The sequence below is a fragment of the Ambystoma mexicanum genome, chromosome 10 (assembly GCF_040938575.1).
Source record: "Ambystoma mexicanum isolate Mex_15411 chromosome 10, UKY_AmexF1_1, whole genome shotgun sequence".
Taxonomy (NCBI): domain Eukaryota; kingdom Metazoa; phylum Chordata; class Amphibia; order Caudata; family Ambystomatidae; genus Ambystoma; species Ambystoma mexicanum.
Genome location: NC_090932.1, coordinates 614,451,141 through 614,475,864, shown reverse-complemented (window position 1 = coordinate 614,475,864; position 24,724 = coordinate 614,451,141). Strand labels below are relative to the sequence as shown.

The 24,724-nt window shown below is 41.9% G+C and overlaps 1 protein-coding gene across 2 annotated transcripts in view; it reads right to left on the bottom strand.

The window, feature by feature from the left end:
• NYAP2 (neuronal tyrosine-phosphorylated phosphoinositide-3-kinase adaptor 2) overlaps positions 1 to 24,724 on the bottom strand; it is a 1,523,268-nt gene that overhangs the window by 225,527 nt on the left and 1,273,017 nt on the right. For both annotated transcript variants that reach the window (XM_069618180.1, XM_069618181.1), the window contains one exon: positions 6,044 to 6,253. In XM_069618180.1, the coding sequence (XP_069474281.1) occupies positions 6,044 to 6,253 (210 nt within the window). The remainder of the gene's footprint in view (positions 1 to 6,043; positions 6,254 to 24,724) is intronic.

Below are 24,724 nucleotides of genomic sequence, written 5' to 3'. Positions count from 1 at the left end.
AAAGTCTGTTTCCAGTGCTTACCATCCGAGGTGTGTGTGATCTGCCTCTGCACATGTTTATGGATACTGGATATATGTGTGCACAAACATAGTTGTTTATTTTAGGAATTCGACACTTCAAGTCTCCGAAACCTCAAGTCTCTGAGCACCAGCCTGACATGACACTCAGATGTTTAGTATTTTGGATTTTTACAACCAAGTGTGTTTCTTTTTCTCATTATGCACAGGGAAGACATGCTCAGTGAAACAATCACTGAGCCTGGAGATGCCTATTATGTAGTGAATACTACTTCAATAAACTCAAAAAAGATTTTTAAATAATAAATTTAAGTTGTCAAAAAATACATCAGTTCTTGGAACTTCATTAGTGTAGAAATCTTCTTTTTATTAATTTTCATTTAATTATATGCAGAAGCCATGGCCAATGCATTTCGGACTGATAGTCCTTCTTCAGGCTGGGCTCTAATGGAATACAATAATTTAAGTCTTATAGAGACAATTTCTTATATCAGCTTATAAAATACAATACAATTCAACCATCATTTGTTAATACACAACACAGATTCTCCTAGTCCTACAATCATACCTGTTCATTGCAATTCTGAGTGTCCTGTCCAGTTAATGTCACTTAATCCTGTAACATGGCACTACTTTTGGATTCATCATCATCATTGCCAATTCCCTATGTAAAACTAAAACACAACAATATCTAGTCTTCAGACCAGTGAGGTGTGTGCAGCTATTACATTTTCAATTCCCTTCTTTGAAATAGTGTTTAGCTTTTTGATTTATCAGTTTTCTATATAGACCTTGGTGTCTATTAATGTGTGCTGTTCAGGGTCGTAGTGTGGAATGGCACCACTACCTGGAAAGGGATCAGTAGAATAGCTGCCTTAATACGTGTTGCAAAGAATATGTCAATTGCCATGTAGTGATTGGGTTGCAGGCATCTTTCTTACCTTCAAAATATTAAGTAATACTGTCCTGTAAATAGTCCTCAGCATGTAGATGCTGTAAGAGTATAGTGTCTACTGGATGTCCTATCAAAGAAACAAAAAGTAGCTGTAGCGTTCTCATTTGCCGGTTTTATTTACTCTGATACTAGTACAGTCAACATAGAGTGCGGCCGTGCACAGAGAAATATGGTTGGCTTTACATGATGCCGAGATGGCTGCTCTCCAACTGTCCACTGTGGGTCTCAGCGTGTCCACCACAAATGGAATGTGGGTGTTGCCATGGAAGCAGCAGCACCGGGACCACCAGTGTGGATTAATAGCAACACGTCATTTCGTGTTAATGTGATGACTCCTGTGATGAATAGATTTGTGCTGTCTATGATCGTGTGCACGTAGTGGTCCCCAATAGAATCATGGGGGATGTAGTTTATAGTATTGTTGTGTAAATTAGAGTTGCACTATGTAGCCATTGTTGTTTTTTGTATTTAAATCATGTGACACGAAAGGTAGCCCAATTTACAGGGGTGCCCCTTTAATTAATACGGGTACCCCTAATCACACTCACACTAGATTAAAGTCTCCCCTCTAGGGAATTAAGGCCAAGGGTCTTATCTTGCAAGGATAACATATTTAATGTGTACAGACATGAGGAATGTTGGGGGGCAAAGAACTCTGCTCCCTAAACAGCATTCTGTCCCTCTTCCGTTGCTGGCTCCTGCAGACTGGTGCCAGGCAGGCAGCTTAAATACTCTTGACTTGGTCACTGGATACTTGCATGGCTCATCCATAACTCTCCTTCTTCCCTTACAAGGGGTACTGCAGTCTTCCTTCCTGCATGGCCAGGTTTCCATTTAGGACAAACTTCTTAACATACTGCTGCCTATGCAAGAATACACTATAGCTCCTGTTTACCATCATTTTGCTACTCATGAACATTTATATATAAACACACCTTCCTGGTATACACTCCACACGTCACTCTATATACTCATATTTTATCTGGTCCAGTAATTCCCCTTAAAACCTTATTTTCCAATGATGTTGCATGTCATGCATTAACCATTACACTCCCCTATTCTTAGTATACACAGGCTTTTGATGGACAGGACACAGCTGCTTAGTTACCTTGTGCTCTCTGCCAGAGCTAACCAAGCACCACAGCAATGCCTGTAATCTATTTTTAGCACAGGCTGTATTCCTTTTGACACAGAGCATACGAAGGTCGTGCGTTGAGAAAAACAAACTATCATTTATCATTTTTACAAATGTATTCAGCTAATATTTATTTATACCTTATATTTAAATACTAACTATCTTCATTTAGTGCCTGGCCATGTCTGTGTGTGATTATATTTGCATGAAAAAAGCTTTCTCAGTGCTCTAAGGCTTAGAGAAGTCTTGCCTAATTGTAATGCGCTTGGGGGGGTGCAGGAAGGCACTAGCTCCTCACCAACAGACACAATGGAGTTTGGATCTGGAAGACTCCACCTAACTCAATGTTTTATTATTCAACAATGACATGTAGCCATGCTGCCTAAATACCTAATTATGCTGACAGTTTTATTCTTATTAATGTTCTCCTTGCTAGTGGAGGCATACACTGAATAAACGTATTCCTTATATCAACGTTAGAGTGGAAATTCCATCTTGTCTGTGTTTGGCTATGGATGTGGGAATTTCGAAATGTCCACATTGGCCACCACATTGACATACTCTTTTAGATGTTTCTATTCTTCCCGTGTGAATTGTATTTTTCCGTATTTGTATTTGGTGAATGTAATGTTATCAATGCAATACTTCTTTTCATATTTACTCAAGTTAAAATAACACCACAAAATAACTTAGACATCATGACGTGCCAAAAAACATTTAGGATTTTTCAAAGCTATTCCTTTTTCAGTGTTTTTCTATGTCCATCATGTCATATTTTTTTTTATTTGTTAGCATTTCATAATTTAGTATGCTAGTAGATTAGATGGCTACCCAACTTCAATCTAATGATACACTAATTATCATGTCTATACTTATAAAAATGAGTAATTACTTACAAATTCCATCGTTCCCATTCATTCAAACGTACTTGAATAGCATTACTTTCCTTTCAACGCAAAGAGATAAAGTCAGAGAAAACAATGTAAATCTAATTCCTCATTGAGACCATGCGTACTGACTGTGTTCAGTTTTTCAATCCAATATGCCTCACTCTGCTGCAGTTTCTTGGTTATACACATTCTCAGTTCTTTCTTGTTGATTATTTCCAGTATTTGAAATTTAATTTGTGCCAATTGATGTTTATATTGGCTGACATGTCTGGCTAAGGGCGATTGGTGATTCTTGGTCCTGATGTGAGAGTTGTGTTCATTCCACCTGATGTGGCCCTTCTGACCGCCTGACCCACATATGTTTATCCACAAGGACAGTTAATCACATATACCACATTCTGTGTTTTGCATATTGCATAATCGCATAGTTTCACCTTCTCTCCTGTGCTTCAATGGGTTACGATGTCTCCTTTAATTACATTATTACAACGGTTGCATGTTAAACAGGGGTATGTGCAAGGGTTTTGGGGTTTCTGAATTGTTCCTCTGTCAGGTTGTGTTCACTAGTAAGATCTTGAGATTTCTGCTCCTCTTAAAGGCAAACATTGTTGGATCTGTAGCTTGCTGTCACAGTTCAGTGATGGCCAATGCTTTAGAATTGATTGTTTAATCTTGGTAGATTGGATGCTGTATTTACTTACACATACCAATGGGCCATCACGTTCGACATTTGTTGTTTTAGGTGCCAGGAGACTGTCAATCTTTAATATGAACTTTAATTTTTACTTCATTATGCACTCTTTCAGTTTTTTACTATTGTCCTGCGGCAAATGTTAGCACACACCATATTGGGTTGCTGGTCTTCTATGTGAGATGGACATGGCTTCCCTTTGTTCATGCGGTTCTAAGTCCTGAGGTGAATCCAGGGATTTACACATACTCGGAGTCCCTTCACCCTTCCCACCCACTCCCAGAACTAATATACATTGATGAGCACTTGAAAATATTTGTTTAGAAGACACATCATCTGTTGATCCAGTGTGGGCTTCGGGATCAATTTTTCCATTCAATGGTGGGCATTTCTCACAGATTTTAAACAAATAAGGCATTTTAGCAGACTATTCAAGTTTTGTATTTCATATATGCCTCAGCTTAATCTGGGAGCTCCTTTTGAAAGCCATATTCAAACTGTCTTTTTAATTTTTGAAGTGCAGAATTCTCTATTGGACTGTCATACAGATCTATTTGAATATTTCCTTAGGGAGTTCCCAACAACATACAAGACATGCTGGTATGTTTTCTTCCATTTGTAGTATTTTGATGTATACATGAAGAGTTGACCAAATTGGAAACATGTTTAAAATCAGTGGTGCGTAACCTGATATGCACTTCTCTGCTCGACAGTAGATTTGAAGACCTTTTTATTTATCTTAAGTATGCTGTCAGTTGATTGTGCACTTCTGAAATGGAGTACCCCCATCACATAGTGCTCAGCAAGTTGTGACCAATTTGAACAAGTTTCTCTATACAAAAAGATCTGTTTGTTGAGTTTTCAAAACCCAACCATTTTGACAGCTCTTACCACTCACCATGTAGGAGTTGTGTTGAGACTTCTCATTTAATTTGGAGTGTTTTGGGCACTAGGGTTGGTGAATCTACACATTTCAACCTTTTAGGGTATTTTTCAAGGCCAGAATGTGTAGTCATTTTGGCCCATTTGCAGGTTGATGTGGATGGTATACAGTTCTGTTGCGCTGTTGGGATGTTTGCCCCGGTGGGCTATGGTCTGGCTGGATGGCCTGGAGTAACCTGATGTGTTCGTTTCCAGATCCATCCATACATCAACCTGCCAACGTGCCAAATTGGACTACATGTTCTAGCCTTGTTAAAGAACCTGAGAGGTCAAAACATGTGTTGGCTGGCCACCAATCACCCTAACAAAAATGTACACAAATCACCACAAACAAGGATCTCAAGACTGCAAATCCTTTTCATCTCCCGACTCCAAATCCTTTTCAAAGTACAAGGTACAAGTACAAACAAGAACTACGACTTCTCATTTAAGCTCTGGATTCTAGTAATACTCACAAACACAGATTAAACTTTACTACTAACGCATAATCTAGAGTGAAGCTCGTGAATGCAGTGCACTCAAACACACTTTTAAACCCCTCCATCCCCATCCATTGAGTGGCTCAGGGGATTCAATCTGAGATAACACACTACAAGATTCAAACCCCCTTACACAATCTCTGCGTGAAAATGACCTAATTCACAAACCTCCCAACAATCACTCACAGCAGTAATTCAGCAATTGGGTGAGGCAACATCAGTAAACTTCAGCTAACTGACTTAGTCAAGAGGATTGGGGTAAGACAATACCACATTAATGTATCATCTTAAATTAGAGAAGATAAACTACCCCTGTGCAATTCACGCCAATTCTCATTCTTACTAGCTACATTAGACTGGTGATAAATCCAGTGTGGACCCCTTCTAGTGGGAATAGGGAACATCCTGATTCAACACACCATAATGTTCATTGTACTGCACTACAGGTGTATAGTGCACTGGATACAATTCAATGATGTCTGTAATGCACCTCACTGCTTTGTTTTATTACTTGCCATGATTACAGTGCATAATAAAACACGTCCATTCCAAAAGCTGAAGGGGCACTTCAACAGTGATGCAGAGACAGAGGTGTGTAAATAAAAATAAACACCAAATTCAAATATATTACAAAATAAAACAAAATGGAAAGTTCACCCAATAGAGAATATTAAAAAATCCATAAAGTAGAAATAAGTGCGTTTTTAATGCCTTTTGAAAGGTACGTAGTAAATGGTGAAGACGTTTTGGATTAAGGTATGAATTGTAAAGAGGCGGAAAAGTATAATTGAAATAACCCGTAGAAGAGGAGAATACAGGGCCATACTATTCAAACGCAAAATGCTACAGCATACATAGTAATTAAACATACTATATTGAAACGTTCATATTTGTTCTAAAAGCTTAGTATACTTTTGTACTTGGTCAACTTACCTGAGCTGTTATTTCCTGCAAGCATGGTTGGACTCACAGAGGACCTTCCCAGTCTACTGGACACGACAGAAGGGCCTGGTGTCCCATCCCATTCCTGAGATTTTGCTGACTCTCTGGAAAAAGATACCCCATGGTGACCTCTCTCTTTGCTATCAAGCTTTGGTAATGGCTCGGTGCTGTGGCTTCTGACCTTCAGTTCATCTGCTGGTTCTGTAAAGTAGAAAAAGGCTCATGTTAAACATATCCGAACCGGGGCTGCAAGGATGAAAATCTCAAAAATCACATGTGCTGTGCTGTACACAAGGCAAACATATGTAGAATTATAGATGGGTAGCTATAAAATAGAGTAATGTATTCCACTTTAGAGTTCAGCATAACATCTGATAGCCAACAAGAGTACAGCTTAAGCTCTCTATGTCACGAGGAACCCCAGCTGGAATGCGTTTGGTAGTTAAAAACTCACAATCTATTAAATTATATGTTGTGCCTCCCTTGAGTTCCTTTTCCCCTCCTACACTGTCCTTATGGATTAGCATCCAAGGGGATTGAAATGGGTGACATTAGGTCGCTATACAAAACATAGATAAACAGCAAGGTCCATGTCGCCTCACCCCACAGTAACCCTAAAATGAAAAGGAAATGGCCTGGCAAGGAACATGATTAATCCTACTGCTGTGATGTCATCATAGGTGATTATTATTTCTATAATTGGTTGCCATGATGTCACACCAAGGAGATGACAGCATGCAGAAAGGGAAAGAGTTGCCATGGAAACCATGCACAACACATTTCTATTACTCTGGGAAAAACATGTAAATACACAGCACGCTCAGCTGTCCTAAAAGGGACCATAAAAGGTTCACATTTTATTTTGTATACATTACAATAAACACATGGATTTTGAATATAAGTGATTCTACTATGAAAGAAACGCACTAAGGGGTTCACTCTGTAAAGAAATTCTAAATGCATACACGAAACCACCAACATTAACATTTAAGTACTTTTGGGTCCTATGCATGGAACTTTCAACATTTACGTGAAGGTGTAAAGAGTAAAACGAGGCAAAATAACCTTTGCACACTTGCTCTTAGTCTCTGTTTAGTAAAAAGAAAATATATGTTGCTCTAAAATGATGCTATGCAAGACGCCCATTACAATGGATTTCTGTGGAATCGCCTACCCATTTATTTTACTCCTGCATTAAAAGCTCACGAAGGTGCAAAGGCACGTGCCCTTTGTATTCAGAGGACACATGCCCAGTAGAAATGGCAATTCTGCCTATTGCTGCTTCCCTGCCTCCAAACGGCTGTAAAACACCCTGCATGCCTTTATTCCTTAGGTTTGCACTGTGAGGATTAGTCAATAAGCCCCAAAATGTAAAGTCATGTCCCTGGATTGATACCTGCGGTAGTCCCTTGCACAGCATAGCTACATGTTCCTCTTTCTATAATGTATGCACCATCACTGATAAGGTATCAGCAATGACAAGGTTCTGGGTTCATCACCATATATTTTAGTAAATGCTACTTTATTTATTGTTGCAGTCAATCTTCCTTTTTGGCGCCACAGCCCCACGTACTCTGACACTCAAGCAGTGCACAGCATGGTGACTAAATATGCTTTATTTGTATGCCAATTGATGGCTCGCTCAGAAATCATTACTCCAGAATTGACAAGCACATAAAACAAAGACATCAAATATGTATCATTTTAGTTTATACAATTTTGACAGGCTGTCTCAGAATAGATTACACATGAGATCATGATCAATGAGACCCTCACTTCAACAGTTTAAACAATGGCAAATGGCTTCTACTCCTGGTCATGTGAATGTGCTCACATACGCCAGGCACGCCTGCACCTTTGAGCAGTGTCCAACTGATGTAGTCGCAGGGAGGACGCTAGAGTGCCATTACATGAAGTAATACCTCGGCCTATCAGTAAAGCACAGGGAGGGAATTCCAGCATGAAGCGCTATGTGTGATGCAATAATACTACTAATGATACTTGTGATGTGTTTCCTTCATTATTATATTATTATTTGTATCATTGTTTATTATTATAATTGTTATTATTAGAAAGGGGTGCATTTGAATACCTATGTTAAGGATTCATACTCTTAGTTATTATTAGTTATTAGTTCAGGTAGCTTTTTAAACAAAAAAACAAAGCAGAAACCTGCAAAGATCCTACCTTTATTATTAGGTTTACTTAATTGGGCCTAATTTACAAAGAGACACTAAGAGGTTATTGCAAGAAAGTATTTTGCGCAGATGAAAAGATTAGCGCTGGGAACCGATTCATGGAATTAAATGTGTGCAGAAACCTGGAAACCCTATGGAAAAAAATAATAAAGGGTTACTTACTAGTAGTCGCCATTACTAGCTCTCCATTCAAGCGACCGACAAATCTTCATCCCAGCGATTCTATGTCATTTCATTGACAGCTATATTTTCCAATGGGTTTTGTAACAAATCAAAAATGGTTTTATTTTTATTTTGGGGAGTCCCCCCAGAATGCAATCCTCTATTGTTTTTTAACTATTCCTGTAACCTTTATCTGCCCCTTCCCACCCCTCCCTGTATTTTACGATGGGCTTTTTTCAGCGAAAAATGTTTGTAAAAAAACAGTCAAAAAATATCGATGAAAGGACGTTGTACCATCCCAGCACCCCCACTAAATTGTGGCCGGCCCCCTAACGTAAGGCAACACCCACATAACCCTACTAAAATGTGTCCCTAGACTAAGACAGCACCTTCAAGTCTGCCCTCATCCCAGTACCCCCACAGATCTGTGCCCCAACCGTCTAACCTAAGGCAGCACCCACAAGTCAGCCCTCGTCCCAGTACCCCCTAAATTGCACCCCCAATACTCTTAATGTATTCTTAATGTACTTGTTAATATATGTCGAGTTGTTTATAATTTATGTTCTATATGCACAGCCTACAATATCTCATATCTTTAGGTAACTTAATTCTGGGACCGATTACTGAAAGAGTGGGTAATATGTTTAGTCTAAGTCACAATGTAAAGCGTCCAATATTTACAGAAGGATTCTTTATAAAATATAACTGTAGATTATTGAAAGTACATGTATGTCTTGAATAACCCACTTTAGATTTTAACCTTTCCAAATGTATACCATTCCTGCACCAGTCCCATACACCAAATGTATATTTATAAACACCTCACAATTCATGCACTTCCAATAACCAATTAGGTCACCACCTGTGAGGAAGGGGTGAACAACATGGGAGTTGGCCCGTTCGCTGAGACGGGTGCCGGGGATATAATCGTTGAGGCGGGTGCTGGGGACATAATGTCAGCAAGTGTGCTATGTACAGCAAAAGCAGGACAAGGCACCGTCTCGCCACGACCGCTGCCGCGCACGGCAAAAGCAGGACGTGCCACTCGTTTCCCACAGCCCCTGCTGATGGCTATGCCAGGCTCGGCAAGGCAGGACTCACTCTGGCCGACACCGTCGCGGCCGCCGCAGTCGGCCGGAAGCGGATTGCCCTCCGACTCGGAAGGGTCCAGCAAGGTGCAGGGCGGAGCAGCAAACCTTGCGCTGACCGCCAGAACAGTGCCGGTGGGAGAGAAGTCCCTCTGGACCTCCACGCCCTAATCAACCCGTAGCCCCTTCACTCACCTCTTGGTCCCGCGGCCACAGCCTCCATGGCCGCCGCGGCTCCTGGAGAGAAGCCCATAGAGTGGGGGCAGAGCCAGGGAGATGCCAGATGGAGGTGGGGGGGGCCGTGGACCGGAGTCAATGTTCCCTGACAGGGAAGGGAAACGTGGGGAAACATCAGGGACAGGATCAACACTGGGCTGGAGGGTGTGGCTCCCGCCTGTTGGCTGGCACATCTGGGGAGGAGGTGGAGATGGCAGCCCTCCTTTTAAGGGTGGGATCCTCTAATGAACAGCCTATCGGGGTGGGGAAGCCAGGAAGCGATCATGATTGGTGGAGACCTGAGCCTATCACCTGGTATATAAGGAGTAACGTGAATTCCCCTTTGTGTGTGATTTTCAGAGCTCAGGAGATGAGAGAGTAGGTGAATGGTGGGCCTATCCCAGCTCATGTGAATAGAAGGAGACTAGAGAGGAACAGACTAACCCCATGGCTTTGAGAGTAGTGAAGAAACTACCTCCAAGCATATTATTGTTTATTACAGAAGGGACAAGGACACTTCTCTGCATAAAGGAAGTGAAGTATTATTTGAGCATCCACACCGTCTTCTGTCGTCCATCCCACACCACCCAATCTCCTAAAAAACTCAGTATTTAATCTCTTGACATCTTCCAATTTATGTATTTTTTGTTGTTGTTTTGTACACATTAATTGCAACAATGGGCACATGGAGTTCTTTCTAGGCTTGGTGTGCAACAAACCGCTCTTTAGCTTAAGCATATCAGACAGTGGGGGTCATTACGAGTTTGGAGGTAGTGATGGTGCTATTAGCGCCATGGCTGCCTCCAAACTCGTGTCCGGGTTCTTTGAATGGGGACTTACCAACCTTGGAGGACCCGGTAAATCCACATTCAAAATACCCATCCCCATTCGAGCCCCCATAGGTCTCAATGGGAATGGGGAGGGAGGTAATAACAGGCCCGTTAATAGCTCCATTGTCCCCTTGCGGGACCCCCAAAGGACATCTGGTCTGACCAGATGTTCTGAGCGGGTCTGGTGAGGGAACCTCGAAATGCGGCGGTAGGGGGTTAATGGCACCGGCATCCTTACCGGCGTCATTAATCCCTTACCACCGTACTCGTAATGACCCCCCTGCACTGGGGTTTGTATCTGTACCCATACAGCCTGCCCCTTTTTCTTCCTGCATTTATCAGACCTACCATGACTGCTGCCTTAAACCTAGCACTTGCAAATTGCTGGCTGCACTACCACTGTTTGTTTCCTTTATTATTTATTTATTGTTATTTATCTGTTTCTCCTCTGCTTCACACTTTCCACTTTTCCCCCTTCCATGCACTTTTCCCCTCCACCTCTCCCACGCACTTGCGCGTTCTCAATGTCACTGGGCCTAGTAAGATCAGTGTTTTGTTCTCTCATGTTCCCCTCCCTTGCCTTGTCGCGCTCTGTAACACTTGTGTATGAGCGCAATATAAATAAAATATCAATATCAATATCAATAGTAACACTCCCTTTTAGAGTGTAACCACCAGTTTGGTGAGCAGAATAAGGCCAGAACTTTAATCATAATGGGCAAAGCCTTCACCTACTAGAGATGAGGGATTTATTCTTCATGCAGACTTGTTCGATTTGGTAACCAAGATAAATATAATTGGTTACCCTTTTAATAGTTCCTATGTTCAAAGATATACTACCATATTTACCTTTCTTTACCAAACACCATAAAATTCATTTTAATTTGCAAAGTTACACAATTCGTTGGCAGCTCTATTAAGCCCTACGTAGGTATGATACATCAATACCACGTCATCGTTATGAGAGCCACCACACCTTTGGAGAGGTAAACAGTTTACTTTTTCCAGTCGCCTTGTTACATATGCTAGGTACAGGTTGAATAGATGGGGAGCCAGCACACACCCATGCTTAAGACCTTCCAATGTCTGTATTTCACTGGTTCTGGCCCCATACTACTCAAACTGGCACTGACACACGTATTCTCATGAAATTAGCATTTCAGCCAATGTATTTACTTATCCAGATTCCACAGTTCTAACTTATCCCACAATCACCTTCTCCTCTCCATATCAAATGTGGACTTAAAGTCCACAAACATCCGAAAAATTGGTGTGCTCTCTTTAGCAAGTGTTGCCTGTATCAAGGAGTTTAACAATACAGTTTTATGTACTGTCCCGGACCCATTTTGGAATCCAATCTGAAATGGTCTAAGGATACACTTGTAATCCGACCGATTTTGCAGTCTTGTCAACAAGATGATTGCATAAACCTTTCCTGTTAAGTTAAGTAATGACAACCATCTATAGTTTTTTCAGGTCACCTCTATCATTGTTTTTGTGTACGGGGACCAAAATGGCTTACTCCTAGGATTCAGTTATGCATCCTTCTTTAGTTATCTTATTGTACAGTACAGCAAACTCCACCCATAATTCAGGATCCTTTAATAAAACAACATTAGATAGACCTTCAGGGATAGGGGCCTTAGACTTTTTAAATGTCTTGATCTTACCCAACAACTCTTAATACTCAAAAATCAGTTTCTTTTCATATTCAGCAATGCAAGGAGTAACAGTTGCATTCACCAGTTTACACTGAACGGCATACATCTCCCTCATATATTCGTCCCAGACTTTTCCATTAGTCAGGTTTACAGTAAGTCTCTCCTTGGTTCCTTTGATCTGTTTTAAAACTTCCCCTATTTTTTGGAATCTCCTTTGAACAATGATGAAAAGAAGCATTTCCATTTTGAGTTTTGAATATTATAATGTCTTCGCTTGATCCAGTTAGTCTAGCGATTTTTACACTCCTTAATTCAGGCCAATACATCAGGATCACTTATTACCCCTTTAAGATACCCAATATCCTGTCATAGGCACCTTTTACACTTTTTATCTCATGGTCATGCCACACATTTGGTTTACCCTCATTCAGTAATGTATAATTCCCTCCAGCTACACCAATGGTACCCACAGAATCTAGAATCCATGCAAAAATGTAATTACTAGAAAGGTAGTCTAACTGACCAGAAAGGGTATCCTCATACTTTACAATTTAATTAATAAAATTCTCAATATTCTTGTCTGTCAATACAATCCTGTTGCCCTGGTTTTTCACATCCACAGCCCCAATTTTTTCCATATTATGAAGACATTCACCTACCACTAACTTCAACTTCAACATTGCGTGATTTCTGTAGGTAGTCCTTGTTAGGGAGAATTCTCAGAAATTGCTGGATTTTGAGGACTTGATTTTTTTTACCTGGAGAGAGGGAGAGAGACCCTTTTTTTACCACTCTCTCGTGTATTTTAATTTGATTTTGTACTCTGTGTTTCTTTTGGTTATGGAGTCTGACAAACTCCAGGGGCATCATCTTTTACATTTTGTCACACAGCACCTTCAGTGCAGTGAGACAGGGATGTCTTTCAGATTTCCCAAAGGTTTAAATACCTTCTCTGGGATAAACTAATGTTTCCCAGAGCAGTAAAGTGAAATTGACTTTCTACACCCACCACACACCATCTTACAATAGGGTGCTGGAGGGGTTACTTAGCATCCCCTTTGTCTAGCGTCTCATGTAACATTCTTATGTTACCCTTTCCTCGATGAATGGCTGGTGGCAGTGGTTTACTTTTAACTACTGTGGTGTGCATTTACTGCGGGCTGCGTTCGCAGCTGCAGTAAAGCACTGAACGGTGCCATTTTTGTCAAAATGGCGCCAGTCTTCTTTTTTTGCCATTTCTTTGTGGAAAGGTCCTTCTTGAGATTTACTTGCGTGTCAAACCAGGTTTGGTCCCTTTGTTTGCTTTGCCTTTGGCAGGATTTACGATTGAAGCCCGCCTCTGGCTCCAGGGTGTCTGGTGGTGGCAGGGAAGGAGGGAGGCGCCTGAAACTCCCTGTGCCTAGTCTCCTAGGAGACCCAAATGCACTCTGTAGTGATTGGCTGGCTGGCTAGCTGGCAAGGACAGCCACCCTGCTGGGTGACTGACAGCTAGGCTGGAATGAATGGGAGAGAACTGAATAAAAAGGTGAGGCTTTTTGCTTGGAAGGCAGAGTCGACCACTGGACAAAGGAACCGAAGAAGAACTTGAAGAGGAGGCCTGCTGCAACTCCTGGACCGTTGGTTTGCCCGGTGAAGCCCTGCTGCTGTGCTGAAATTTCAAATTCATATCAACAGAAAAGTCTCTGCAAGTATGACTTCTCCCTTTGGGTTGGTGGGACCAATCAACACCAAAGTAAGCCATCTGGACATCTTCTCAGAGCTGGTTGAATTTCCACAGAGTTGCTGCTGAAAACCAAATAACCAGGGAGTGGAACACCAAATTGTGTGTGTGTTGCTTTTAAGTTGGCCAAGAGCTCCAAGAAGATCCTCTGGACTCCCAGGAAGCAGGACCTACTGATCCTGAGCCCCGTCAACAGATTGCGGGACCTCAGAAGCAGGGAAAGTCCATCTCGACAGCCAGAAACCGCAGGTGGAAGTGCCACTTGTTTGAAGATTGCCAGTTGAGAGTGGTGACCATCCCATTGCAGTGGAGGAGTCCCGAGTAGTCCTCCCACTTGTCCCACCACTGAGGCCCAGGAACAGTGAGATCTGCAGAGCTGCACAGGGACAATAGTCATCTACTGCACTTTTTCTTCAATCCAAAGGTACTGTTAAATCTGAGAGAACATACCTCTTATTGTAGAGTTGCTTGCATCTTCTACTACTCACAAGCCGAAACAGCTCGTGGCCCTACATTGATTCTTCTTTTCTTCAAAGACTTCTCAAACATTGTGCAAAGACCTTTTCTTACTTACATACCAAAAGTGCTTCAGCTCATATAAACTTTTGCCCATTGACTTTGGCTTAGCCTATTACACTGAATAAATCTGCTTAGGGAATCCGAAAGTATTTGCCTGGTTAAGAATATTTGTGATCTCTTGTATTGTTCTAAATAACCTTTTCCTTTGACCAAGTTCTAAGAGTATTCCAAATGCAACAGTAAGATTTTAATGCTCCCAGTACCCTAATTATTGAAGTGAACTGTGTATGTAGGTTGTGACTGTGGGCTATCCCAAAAGGGTATTTACTGATTTAGAAATTAGGAGGGTATAGTTTTGGAGTGTATTTGTGTGTTGCTTTTATATTGCTCCCTTCTGAAGAAGGCTTATTCTAAATGACTGATAAATATTAATAATTGTTTATTCAAGAAACCTTGTAAGTGTTTATTTGAATACTTGTCACTGTGAATCTCTGTGTAACTACCCTACAGCTCACATTGACCCCTCTTGAGATAAGCCTGGCTGCTCAACACGCTACCAACCTGTGAAGTACTAGCTTATACCAAAGGTTGGGTTCCTATTGCCAGGAGGTCAGGGTTGTTGTAGTGCCCCCAAAGGTCTGCATACAATCTTGCCTAATAGTCCTAACTACTGATAGCTTACACACATCCTCTAATATGGTTGGACTCACAATGACATAATCTAAAGTGTTATTTTTTAATATCATTAAACCATGTGTCCACTCGCCCCCAGAGATATAAGGGACATCCCCCTAGGTACGACCATTGAGCATTATCAAGTCCCAATTCTCCCAGAATTCTACCCAACTCCCACTTTTACTCATAGGTCTCACACATTAAAAACGACATTGTGTCTTAAGGACCACCGTCTCTGTTATTACTGATTTATCTTTGCAGTCCACATTCAGATGACCTCCTAACAAAATCAACCCTTTAGTGTTGTTCAAACACCATTTTGATAACATCAAATAAATGTTCTCCTGTTTCTTGCAGTGTGTTCCATACCGCCACCTTTTTATCTCCTTGTCTCCTAGGCGTTTTAAGTGGTAAAAATCATGCAAGTAATTTCCTGTCATTTATTTCCTTTTCCTCATCACAGTTTTTCTTGCTAGCCGTCACTTGCCTTCCTTCATCGTTTAATGTGACCTTTAACATACAGTTGAGCGTACTTGCCTTTGTGTCAATATGTGGAGAATCAGTATCATATAGCAAATTATGAAAAATGTCTCATGTTTCATAACCAAACAATTGTGTCACTAGTGTAGCAATAGACTTGTGACGTAGGTTTTTCCATGTATTCTAAATTGTCAACATAATCCAAGTCACTAGAACGTAAATTATACAAGGCGGGAATCAGACTAAATAAATAGATACAAAATATGAGCCCGATTTAACCAGTTGAGGTCTCTACTCGGGAGTAGGTCGGTGATAGTAAATTAATTTGGACCTTCTCCCCTATGTCCTTTTTCCTCTAAAGTATAAGTACTTACAATATCCACATTATTATAGCCACTTCTTACCTGGTCCCTGGTTTCTTTATCACCCTTCAATCGTGATAGACTCTTCAGTGTTTTCAGTCTTGTCCTTATCAATTTCCGACCACTCAACTCCAATCAAGGTGTCCACAACTTCCTTAGTCTGAGGGGCTTGAATAATCTAATTACACAACCCTCCTTTCTATCCCTTCTTCCTTTTCAACCTCTGCTTTGCCTTTTTTTTTTCTTTACGTGTAGTCTTAAAACTATCAGGGTTTTTTAATACTTCTTAGGCTGGCTAATTGTTAACTTTCTGTTTCCCTATTTTTGCTTTCAAATATTTTATCTTTTTAATCACTGATACTCTTTGCTCGTAATGCATATATTCTCATTGTCACAATCCTCTAATATTGTGCTACTGCGCGGTTTTCCCTCAGCTTGCTCTCCAGCCCTTATGTGCGAAATGGCGATGTCCAGTATTCTTTCAGTCTTACCCTGAGTTTCCACCACTTCATCAACACCAATAATTACCTTATTCACACTTCTTATACATATCCATCAAATGAGTCAGAAACCTCCCATGTGCAGTTAAATCTTCATTCATTTTTCCACATCATTTCAATAAAACATTTGAAGTAAATTGCATGGTGTTAAAAGAAGCAGTGCCAATGAAAGAGCCCTCAGGATTATCACCTTCTGTGTACTCACGCAAACTTTCTCTAAACAGATCAGGTGTTTTCGAAAGTCTTCCAACAGGCCTTTCCATTCCTGTAATGGTTGGCACTGTCTCAATTGAGAGCGATATTGACTAATTTCAATTGTTTACTTCAGTGATAAGACAATATTCAAGCACATTCTTATTGCCAGCCTTGCTATTTGCCATCCCACTCTGCAAAGAATAACATAATTATAATAGTGAATTATTATCCACCATCGTCCTCCTCAACGTGTTTATTCCCTCTTCTTGTACATGCTCTTGGACATTGCTGGGGTGAGCAACGTTTTCTGATGCAAAAGAATTCGTTATTTTTGTTTTTGGAATCATGTTATGACACTGTATCTTGGTATCACCCATGCCACTGTGCTCACTTACACCACTAACTGGCTCTGATACCCAAAGGGTGCAATGTTAATTTCTCGGCACATGGGGCATTAGTCTCTTCAGCCATAGATTGTAATTCCCCGTTTGCTTTTTTTTGACCGCCCGGCATCTCATTTAAGTGGCGACAATTATGCCAATCCTCAGCAAGAGCAATTCAAAGTTCCAATAGATATTACACAATATGCTCTTGTACAAGACTTAAAGCTCTCGCCAGTTGAACTTGCCCTATCACTTCCAATCAAGTTGTTGGTGTGGTGTAAAAGTACAAAATAAGACCACTTTTGCTGCATGCTGCACTGCTAACTACCAACCTCTGTGTTTTTTACGCTCTCCAGGCATTTTAGCCAATCTCCAATATCACTAGCCAGAAACAATAGCACCCAGCACCGAATTCCACACAGAAACAGAGTCCAACTGCCAACTGCTGTACACGTAAACAAGCACTTACTTAATTGTATTTAATACAACTGGCCTGAAAGGGCTGCCAGACTTCTCTGGCATTACCAGGAAGTCTATGAGTTAAGTCTATGATATTCACTGAATGCCGTAGGTCTCCTGCTATTGACCCTCCGTATCCATACACCCTGAAATGCCATGTTTGTTGTAGACAGAGCACCTAGCACACACACCCTTCCCCTACAGACTTTGCAGGTCTGTAGTATGCTTGGGACCCCATGCCTCTAATGGATGGGTGGTCATTAGGGTTGACTTAAGGGGTACTAGTGAAATTAGAGGCGAAGCAATTGTTCTGTTGACTCCTTGCATATAAATGGGTATTTCTTGCTGTAGGGGAAAAAGTTCTCCAAGTTGATCACAGACATTCCTGTGATTAATTTGTGTGCCTCCTTCCCATGTTCCCAAACTACTTGTCCCGGCTCTCCATTTATTTTTGTTTTTCATTTCAAAGTGTTACGTGTCTTAAATAAGGGGGTTGTGGGAACACTGTTACTTCATGTTGAATAGTGTGATATAAAACTACAGCAATCAATTAATTCAGTTTGCAGTGTGCCAAAGTCTTACATCATCTTAAGTTGAAATGCTTTGTAGTCCCTTTATGTTTTGAAGTTCCCATTAACGATAGTTGCACTCATCATTTGGATGTCATATCCTGGGCCAAAAATGTCCCCCAACAGGAAAGCTTTATTCTTATTGGTAAATCTGTATCGATTCATATTCTTTCATCATCTGTCGGCCCAGATTCACCAACCCAAAACTCACAGCTGTGCAAGCAGTCAGATAAACCACATAACTGGATGTGCAGGTGAAATAACTATATATTCTAAAGGCATAGTTGTCTTCTAGTGTGCTGGTTCTGTCTGCTGATAGAATGTGTGCTCAGGTTTTGAATTTTTTTGACAGAGCTTTGTCCCCTGCTTTATTGATCTGTTTGTGTGACTGATTTTGATACAGACCTTTCTTGCAAAGTAATTGCCACTGGAATACTATTTCATTTCCCACCAATGTATCACCACCTCTACCTTCTCTTTCATTTCATTCATCCTATGACTAATATTTTCTAACTATCTCCTCTTGCTTTTATGATCCTTTACCACCTTCTTTGACCTCTTTACGTCTTCTCTGATTATGTAGATTCCTCTCTTTTTGTCCCCCCCCATTGAAAATCTATTATTTCTTCCTGTTGGCTTTAATCTCCATATTTCCACTACATGTGCATCAGCTCCCTTTCTCGCTTTAGTCCTATCATCATGTCCAAAATGTATCTCCCCTTTCCTACATTGTGGTTCTTCACTCAATTCACTTTTCTGTTCACCTCTGATACCTCTTTCACTGTCACCCCATTCCACTTCTCTGACCAATGTTTTGCTGTCCTTTTCCCTTGCACATTTTACCGGTTTGTCCTCCCTCCATATTTACTTCCCCTCATCGCAACCTTAGGTCTTTCAATATTGCTGGCTTAAGTTCCTTGGTCATCACTGCTCTCCCATGTCCTGAAGAATTATTGTGATGATGCACTGTCCCCTCTTAACTCGGGCCTTTTCCCAACCCTAGATATTCAGAACCCTGCTCAATCTTTTCTCCCCTTCCATAATCCTCCCCAACCGTGATTCACTTCTGGGCTCCCATCTCTATAGCCCTCCCTCTGTCCTGCTGACGGCATTGAAAAAGTCACGCCTCAATTGCCCTTAACTCATTTCCATCTAACATTCCTCCTGCAACCCCTCTCTTGTAACTGCTGTCCTTATCATAATCAGTTTTCCATATCCTTGCCTTTCCTTTCAACTTTTCAATCATATACTATCTCCTCTATCACCAGACCCCTCCTTTATAAATATTCTTTCAGATATGTCCCCCTGCTATGTCCCTCTCTCTCCTCTGCATCCTCTTCTTCTGTGACTCACCCTCTTCTACCCTTATATGTTTCTTCTTTTCTCTCCTGTTCATGACTTCTGTCTGATTCTGTCACATCTCTCTTAATACCACACCAAACTTCCTCTAACATCCTCTAGCACCCACACACAACCCTAGGGTTTTTTCACAGTTACTCCCATGTCAGACACTTCTCCTCAAAATGTTCCTCTTTCACAATGTATTTGCCACTGACATTATGCATGCTTTATATTTCAAGATACTCTAAAAAACCCTCCCTTGACATGTCCCACCCTGCCAATTATGAACAGATTTAATTTCCAAAATACTCAAAAGAGTGGTCTATAACCACGTTGCATCATACCTTGACCTCTCTCCTTCCTCTTTATCAGTTTGGTTTGTATCCTTCAGATTCCACTCAAATGGTTCTCTTTTGTGTTACTAAATCTTTACTTTCCGCTCGTCATTTCAAATGATCTTTCATGCTCATTCTTCTTGATACAGATCTTCCAGAGCGCCAAGAAACCATGCAGGTGGCAACAGCGCACGGTATAAGAACCTTTAAAATAACATCTTTCAGCACTGTTAATCACCCTGGTCTCCTTTCTGTTCTTTGGCCTCTGCGGTTGTCAGGTTCTGTCTTACAGTGGGTTCAACCCCATCTGATTGACCTTTTCTATGTTTTCAACTGGAAAGTGCTATTACTCCTTTTCCTTTTAATATGGTGTTCCTCAATAATCTGTTCTCGGCTCCCTACTTTGTTCACTATACACTATTCCCCGTTCTTGCATTGTCACTTCCTTGGACCTTTCCTGTCAATTCTAGACAAATGATTCACAGATCTTAGTTTCGTTTTCCTCCTTTTCTAATGTTCTTCGCTGTACTCTTACTGACAGCCTGTTTACTATCAAATCTCGGCTGCATTTTTATATTCTTCCTAGTGTTTCAAAAACAGAGTTTATCTTTTTTCATTGCTTTAACTATCCCACCCCTATCAAACTCACTCTGTCACACCAGCCAACTTAAATAGTAATTGGCTTGACTTCAATAATTAAGGTTTCTGGATTTAAACTTTTATTTTGAGTTTTTTCATTTCCCTTTTGTTGACACGTTTTTCGAACCTTTGGTCCTCATCAAGACAGTGCTTTACGTCATATATGTATATCAAGTACATTCATAAATAGGATACTATGGAGGAGGGTATTAGTTTAAAGGTACACGAAACATAGATGACAACAAACATATAAGGAACAGAAATAATGTGTGATTTGGTTTGACAGGATTAAATAAGGAGCTATTTAAATATTAACCAGAAGGATTGTTCCAAAAGAATAAAAACTGTGGGGCTGTTTACAATTTGGGGAATTGTATTGTGAAGGAATGGATAGCTGAGCTTATCTGACGCAAGCATATATAACATATTGGATTCAACAACAGTGAACACATGTATGTAGATTGGAGTCAGTGGGAAAATGCTTAGGAGCAGTACCCATTGTACAATGGAAACTGTTAATAGTCTAGTAACCATTATGGGGAGGTTTAATATGATAGTGATCTCAAAACACAATGGGAAAATCATTTATATTCGAAATAGATAATTAAGGCATCACTATGGTCATATGGAACAATGGATGGTGAAAAAGTCACTGGTATGCCTGCCACTAGGTAGCAATTCTATGGTGAAGGCTGATTTGGAATAGCTGATCATCCTTAAAGTAAATCAATTTATTTTCTGCAATCCTCCCCATACCAACTGTATTTTGTCTGGTTGTTTCATATTCTATAAACAAATCTTTTCTTTTGGGAAATATATTTTGTCAACTATTTGTATTTGTATTTTGTATGTATTTTATTTATAAAGAGCAGCCAGGCCCATCGGCATCTGGGCGTGTCATTTTAAGTACAGGTTGCAGAATGTTACAATTACATACAGTAGATAATGACGATACATACTAGTTGCAGATACATCAGTATTACAGTTATATACAGAAAATAAAGGAGGATACAGTTAAATAGCGAGTACAGTATTTAAAGTAAATACAGTAGGGTAGATGACGGGCCTAGGACCAGGAAGTGACATGCTGCCCTCAATTCAACTAGAACAAGGTATATACCAAAAAGGATACGGGTGGAGTTAACATTAAAGGATACAATATGGATCCAAATTCTTTCTTCTTAACCTTCACTGAAGAATCCTCAAGGAAGAATCCTTTCCATTGATTGCACCCACTGATATGCAAATTCATCCTTTCTTTCATGTTTCACTTTTAAAACAAGTTCAACCAGGAACAAGATTAACCAAACCATCCGACCCCATCTTGATAGATGGAGAACCTGAATTCGAGGTAAAAATATCCTGGACTCCAAGATGGTTAAATCAAAACTTTCTTATTTAATCGATTAGAAGGGCTACGGACCACAAGAAAGGTCATGGGAGCCTAGTGACCACGTTCATGCACCTCGGTTGGTGAAGAGATTCCATCGAGACTTCCCAGACAAACCAGGGCCAAGGGGAAGAACAACTTTAGGAGGGGCCTTGGGGGGAGTGCTGTCATGATGCCTACCCCCAGGCATCAGGACCAAGCCCATCAGCTCCGGGAGCAGGCATCCAGATACTTATTAAAACCCCAACATCCCCGGTTGGGGGCTGCCTGGGTTCAGTCCTGGCGCCTTATTTTATTACAGGGACTATAACTCGGGCGTGGTTCTATGGAACCTCTTACCTGGAACTACTTTGGAGGATATTTAAATCACGCCCGAACAACAGCACCCGCTTCGCGTTATTCTGCATCCAGCAGTGTAACGCTCACCGTGCCTGCAGTCTGCATCCAGTCTTCTGCCACGCCCGCCTCGAATCTGGAAGCTCCTAAACAAAGAGGAAAGAAAAGGACAAGGTTAGAAAACAAACTATTTTCGAATTCCTCACCTGATTCCGGATCCATCTCGCCTCCGGACCTGGAAAGAACACCATTTCTGTACGCGTCTCATCTCCAGCTGCAGCGCCGCGCCGCGCCATACTCACCAGTCCTCGCAGCATCCTTCGATTCGGCGCTGCCTCCAGCATTTCTTCGCCGAACTCCGGCACCTGGGGGACAAAAGAAAACAACAAGGTGAGCCGAGAAAACCAACAAATATAACTCTTATCACCATAGACTTACCTGATTTACCACCGGTGGCACTATTCTATCACTCGCCGCACCTGCAAAGAGAGAGAAAACAACACATTAAACACGTGCAACATTTACCGGACATCGTCGGGTAATACAGACTCTTACCTGAGCGCCACCAGCTGCCTCTAGAGCATCTTTTCATGATCTCAGCTGCAAGACAAGGAAGGAAGGGGGGACAAGAGTGAAACATCGGACATATTGAACTCTATGAACTTGATACTTACAGGACCTTGCCAGGAACCTCAGAGTCAATACTCTCCGGAACTCTCACACGCCTTCAAACCAGTGAAGTAACTGGCATCAACGAGCCCCTGCAATCCGTGTAGGATGGAGAGCTCATCTTTCAAGAATATAAGGTGAGATTGCTGAGGGGGCACTTCGGAGGTGATTAGTTGGGAGGACTTTGGGGGGTGCCATCACTTGAATCCACAGGTGGCTAAATCCATCCCTCCACTTGCAGAAGAATACTTCTACGGGTCAAGCAGACATTATTAAGAGGGCCAGTCCAGTCAGTCATCTCTGCACTACGCATCACGTTGGTGGAGACGGCGGCCGTCCGGATCCGACCGACGCCCCTGTGGGAGCCAGGTGAGCGTAACAGCATCTGATCCTTCATGGTCCGGTGGTGAAGGGTGACAGTTTATGGCGGCCTGCAGAGCATACCTCCATCAAGGGACCTGCCTCCAGGGTCCCCTTCAAAAGGATCCGTATCCCTATGTCCTCCCAGAGCTTCTTTATGTGATCCACTGTACGGACTGCCACCCCCTCCATGTGGATGGCAGCATTGATGTCCACCCAGATCTTTTGAAGGCCACATGTTCCAAGCTGCTTCTGCAGAAAAAGAAGGCCTCATAATTGGCTTTGACATTTTTACCCAGGATTCAACTTCGGCGGCTGAGAAGTAAACATACTCAGCCTCGCCTTGGGGGTGCTGGTCGTAGTTGCTGCCATGGTGCACCTGAGTCTGATGGGGTGCAGTTGGGCACCAACTATGCATACTGTGGAGCTGTGGTGGTGATATAGAGATGTGGATGTATTTACATGGCATATGAGGTGCTCCTAGAGTCTGGTAGGCGAGCCACAGAAGAACAGGCTATGGGGGAATACCAGGCACTCCAAGGCAGTGCTAAGGGTCAGCAACCAGTGACACACTACCAGGCAGCAGGAGATGTAGAGGTTTGGAGACAAAATATCACTGGAGGAGGCAAGATATAGCACAAGGCAGGAGTAACATCAAGGCAGAGGTGTCTTGCCTTCATGCACGAGGCAGCAGTGCAAACAAATTAGAGGAAGGGACCTATTCACGTACATTATGTACATTAATCTGTAAATAACATGCTCACGAGCACCTCCAATCTGCATGTTCCTTCCCAGCCATGAGCGGAGTTGTCTATAATAAGGGGGTCCACACGGATTTGGAGGTGGTGATATTTAGGGGTTACAATGCAGATTTCCTGCCGTGAGCGGAGGCAGTCAAATTTAGGGGGTACTAAGCAGATTTGTAGGCAGCAATATTTAGGGGGTACCACATGGATTTGGAGGCAACAAGATTTGCGTGTACATTGCCGTGAACAACGCGTGCACCATGAGTACGAGGGCTCCACTGAGAGGATGAAGACAGGGCAGAATGAGGGTCCACCTTCTAAATGTGGTGGTGACCCTACAGGTGCCTCAGTACCACCAAGGCCCACTACGGTTAGGAGGGCCCAGCCTGCAAAGCAGGAACAGGCTGCACCACCGCAAATAGGCACAGGTTAACAAGAAGGAGCCACCAAGGAAGAGGGATCTCACAGATGAGGAGCTAACAATTCTCACTCATTACATCAACAAACATGGCAACCTGTACTCTTGAACTGGCAGTAACCTTCCTGTGATCCAGCGGTGGAGGATGTGGCAGAAGGTCACAGATCTTATCAATGTCTGTGGTGTGGAGAGGCACACAGCAGAAGATGTTCACAAGAGGATGGGTGACCTCATGAGGCAGACCAAGGAGAAGCTTGGCAGCAATTAGGCCCCTGCACAGGCTACTGGAGGTGGATCACCACATGTGGATGAGCTGAGTCCATTTGTAGAGTTCGCCAGTGGCCTCATCGGCAGTGAGCAGGTGGTTGGCATATGAAGCATGGACATACAGCCACATCAGGTGAGTGCCATGTGTGCATGA